The 4,380-nt window shown below is 37.1% G+C and overlaps 1 protein-coding gene across 4 annotated transcripts in view; it reads left to right on the forward strand.

Moving 5' to 3' along the window:
- Positions 1 to 3,190, forward strand: part of MKLN1 (muskelin 1) — a 390,424-nt gene extending 387,234 nt beyond the window's left edge. For all 4 annotated transcript variants that reach the window (XM_006158840.2, XM_006158839.3, XM_027775878.1 and 1 more), the window contains one exon: positions 2,839 to 3,190. In XM_006158840.2, the coding sequence (XP_006158902.1) occupies positions 2,839 to 2,960 (122 nt within the window). In that variant the 3' untranslated portion in view covers positions 2,961 to 3,190. The remainder of the gene's footprint in view (positions 1 to 2,838) is intronic.
- The last annotated feature ends 1,190 nt before the right edge of the window (positions 3,191 to 4,380 follow it).

The raw sequence follows: 4,380 nt of genomic DNA on the forward strand, positions 1-4,380 counted from the left end.
GGCATGGCCATCCCCCCTGGGGGGTGATTTCTCGCTTTCTGTCTCTCTATCTCTCTCTGTCTGGTGAGTGCACGCGCCCTATAGAAAAAACCTCCCCCCCCCCAAAAAAAAAGAGCATATTTGGCAAAATGTTAACAGCTGATAACTCTAAGTAAAGGATATGTAAGTTCATTGTACTATTCTTAGAACTTTTATGCAGGTTTGAAATTTTTCCCCCAAAAAAAAATAAAAGCAATTTTGCAACTCAGGAGATTATTTCTCAGCAAATGCAAGTTCTCTGCCATGCACAGTATGGTGGTAATGTAAAATATAAAAGTGGTCTGCTGAAGGAAGTACAGCCAGAATACACGAATACCCTAACACCAGAATGATGTATAAAAGACCTGTTGATGTGTAGTCTTCATTGGTACTAGTCTAGCGTAAGGGGACAAACAAATCCCAAAATGTCACTTTGTGTAAATGTCTTAATTACAGTTTAGGACTTTCATACCAACAGACTCCATAAAAAGTATAACTACCTAAAAATGTCTTTACAACAGTAATAGTGCTATGAATATCTCATAATAGAGCTTCAATTTTAGCTTTGAAAAAGAATTTTAAAAATCAGAAAAACATAACATAGAAAAAAGATTCTAATCTCACCAAAGATAACCTTTGTTAATATTTTATAGTATTTCCTTTCATTCATTTCAATGACATGATAGTAGGCTTTGATAAAATGTAAGTTCAGCTCAAAAAGTAAACATTTTCCCTCAAACTTAGTGATAATTTTTTTTTTTGAATAAAAAAGAATGTACCGTTCTTGAGGCATTGTTCATATTTCTTCCAGGAAACTGGTATCCTTGGCAATGTTATGTTCTATTCCTGTTCTTTACAAGATTGAAACAGATTGCACCTAAAATTGCACTCTTAAGTTGACTAACCGTCAGTCTGATTTTAAAAAGTTCTTACTGAAGTCAGGGTGTATGTAACTTGTAATGACTCTACTTCTGTCTCTGATGGTCACTTAGTAGGGCTTGCAGATCTCAGGCATTTCATGAGCAGAGAAAATAATTTATTTTACCTTTAAATGCCTCATTTGTATGTAAGAAATCTGAAGCAATGAGATCTGTATACCAGCTGACTGAATAAAGGACGTATCTCACTGAATTATTGTTTTGGCCTGGAGTAAAATAGAAAATTAAATGTTTATTAGAGGTTAAAGGAAAGAAAATCTTTCAGGTTAAACAGTCCCTACCTTCTAAGAATGTCATCTACTTTCTACTTTATCTGCATGAAGGTGGTTCATTGCTGTATTTCTCATATACAGACTAGTCCTTGACTTGGTTCAACTTAGAGTTTTTAACTTTATGATGATGTGATAGTGATACTCAGTAGAACCATACTTGAGATTTTGAATATTGATCTTTTCCTGGTATTTCCCACTATTCATTAAATATATGAGCTGTTCAACACTATTTTAAAATAGGCTTTGGGTTGGATGATTTTTGTTCAGCCATAGGCTAATGTAAGTGTTCTGAGCATATTTAAGATAGGCTAGGTTAGCTAATGTTTGGTAGGTCAGGAGTATTAAATGCATTTGTTACTTTTTTATTTTCAACTTACAATGGGTTTATCAGGGCCTAACCCCATTGTAAATCAAGGAACATCTATAACGTGTGCCTAACACAGGGCCTAGTACATGGTATAATAAGTCTGTGATACTTAACTCCGCATCAGGTATCGTCCTGTACATTGTACATTGATTTCTTTTCCTCAGTTATCTACATTTTCACTCAGTTTTCTGAGACTACTTCCAGCTCTCAGGACCACTTACTTTTTTTTTTTTTTTTTTTTTTGAGAGGTTTTTGCCTTAGGGCACATGCACTTGTCAGAGAGAACACAGAGTGACAGGGAAAGTAAGAAATCACCCCACAAGTGGGATGACCAAGCTGCAGTCTCTTCTCCATTCTCCTCCCCAGATCTTGAGCATGCATTCCCAGCATGATATTCCAGCCACCAGGTCAAGGACTGGAACTTGGGGTCAGCCATGTGAGAGTCCAGTCACATAGCTGCTAAGCCATCTGCTGGCTCTAGCACACTTTCTAAAGACCCCTTTATTTTATTTTATTTTATTTTATTTATTTTGGTGTTTGATTTAGAGAGAGAGTGTGCACTTTCCAGAGAGAAACAGTGAGAGGGAAAGTAAGAAATCACCTCCCATGGGGGAGAGCCACTCCTTTATCCATTCTCCTCCTGTGTTTTTGGGCCCACATGCACATGTGCATTGTGTGATTTTTCAAGCAGCCAGATTTAGGACTTGAATGGCATTCGGCCATGTGGGACTCAGGCACCTTATCTACCACGCCACCTGCTGGCCCAACCCCTTTCAGCTGATTTTACTATATTTTTGTTATCAAAATATTTCTGTGGGTCAAAGAAGTATTAAGACATCAGGAAAGAAAGGTAGAATTTTCTCCTGGATCAGTTGAGGCAATGCCTTGTCAGGAAGAGAAGACAAGTCAATATTACCTAGTTACTAAAGTGTCACTCCTGCTAAGTGCTTTTCCATATATTTGCATTTAATCTACACAGTAATCCTATCAAGTAGAGGATTTTCACAAATTTATGGTTGAGGAAACAGAAAGCCTGAAAGCCAGAGAGACTGATTAATTTACCTAAGATCATACCACTGCCAACTAGTAGAGCTGGGCTCAGACCAGTAGAGACCATCTGATTGTGAAGTCCAGTAGGATTTTGTTTTTTCCACTTTCCATTGCTGCTGGTCTCAAATCGCTTTTCTGTAAATGTTGAGTTTCAAACAGTGGATGAGTTTCTTTGTTATCTTTTCTTTACCAGGCTTTTCGGATGTGGATCACACCTATGCTCAAAGAACTCAGCTCTTTGACACCTTAGTCAATTTCTTCCCTGACAGCATGACTCCTCCTAAAGGCAACCTGGTAGACCTCATCACTCTGTAATGGAAGAGGCTATACACGCAAATGGAGAACAGGAGTCTGCTGTCAGTGTTTTGGATTGCAACTCGATCTACAGTTAAGCCGCAGTGACTGAGGACTGCACCAGAGTTTTGAAGGGATCTTTACCATCACAAGTTTTAACCCTCTTCCTTCATACATGACCTCAACCCATGCTCCTCACCGTATTCCTAAATTAGGCTAATAAAGTGAAATTGATATACTTTCCATTTAAATATATATATTTTTTTCTTAACTTTTAAGAATTAATGTGTATAAGAGAAAAAAATTAGGTAGTTTGCCCTCTTCTGATTATTATTATTTTTTTTTAATAGGGGAAATAAGCACTATTAACAGACTCAGCACTATAAGAATTTTCAGTTTTGTTGTTGAGTTGTTTGGCCTTTCTTCTTTCTGCTCCCTTCCCTTATCTCTTTACCTCACATCACACAACTGCTTGTAAGTGGTGTCACTTGTTTACCTCCTTACTTCATTCTTAGCAGGTATATAGTTCTGTAGGACAATTGATGTATTTTAAGGTGATATATGTGTCTGTTGATTTGTATTACTTTAAGCAGTAGGCAGAAAGAGAGCTCAAATTTGCACTCCTTACCATAGAACTAAAAAGTGAAACCCAAGATGGACCTGAGTCATCTGAGATTGGTATATAGTATTTTCATAATGACATAATTTATAGTAGATATAATAGAGTCACAGAAACCTCAAACTTGAGGAAATTTTCTGAACCTTTAAGAGCCATTCTAAAAATGATAGCAGGAGGAATCTATCAATAGTAGCGATTTATGTATTCGTTGATAATATTTGTAACCTTTTGGAAGGAAAATGAATCTCCATTGGTAGATAGGTAGGTAGAGCTATGCAGAACTGAGGCTCCCATTTCTCCTTTGTGCTATGTCTTTGGGTCGTTTTCATTTGGGAGGGTAGGTTTCCAGAGCTACACATTCATTCATGTCAGTACCCATTGACTTCTAACATCAGCTTCTGTATGCTGATATTTTGAAGAATAATAGTTTCTGATTGTCTGGCAGTCTACAACTGACAGATGTTTCATTAAGCATGTGAACCATGGCTTTTTAAGTGGAGAAAAGGAAAAACACTGGTACACATTTAAAAAAAAATTGTTTTTAAATTAAACAGAAAGTTATGGCAAATGGGCTTTTTCATGGTCCCTAATTTTTCAATAAGGAATAAAGGTACATGTTTTCCCATCAGATGCTGTAAAATGCAGCATGGGAAACCTAGGTCTAGCTGGTGCTTGCATTTGCTCAAAAAGTGTGCTGTATGCAGTTGACAACCCACTATTTGAAAGCAGACTCAGTATGATAAATGTTCATCAACCCAGTGATTCCTAAAAGTGAATGATCTGGGACCAGCAGGTGGCATGGTGGTTAAAGTGTTGTACTCC

Source organism: Tupaia chinensis, unplaced genomic scaffold (assembly GCF_000334495.1).
Source record: "Tupaia chinensis unplaced genomic scaffold, TupChi_1.0 Scaffold000610_1, whole genome shotgun sequence".
In the NCBI taxonomy this organism is placed as follows: Eukaryota; Metazoa; Chordata; class Mammalia; order Scandentia; family Tupaiidae; genus Tupaia; species Tupaia belangeri.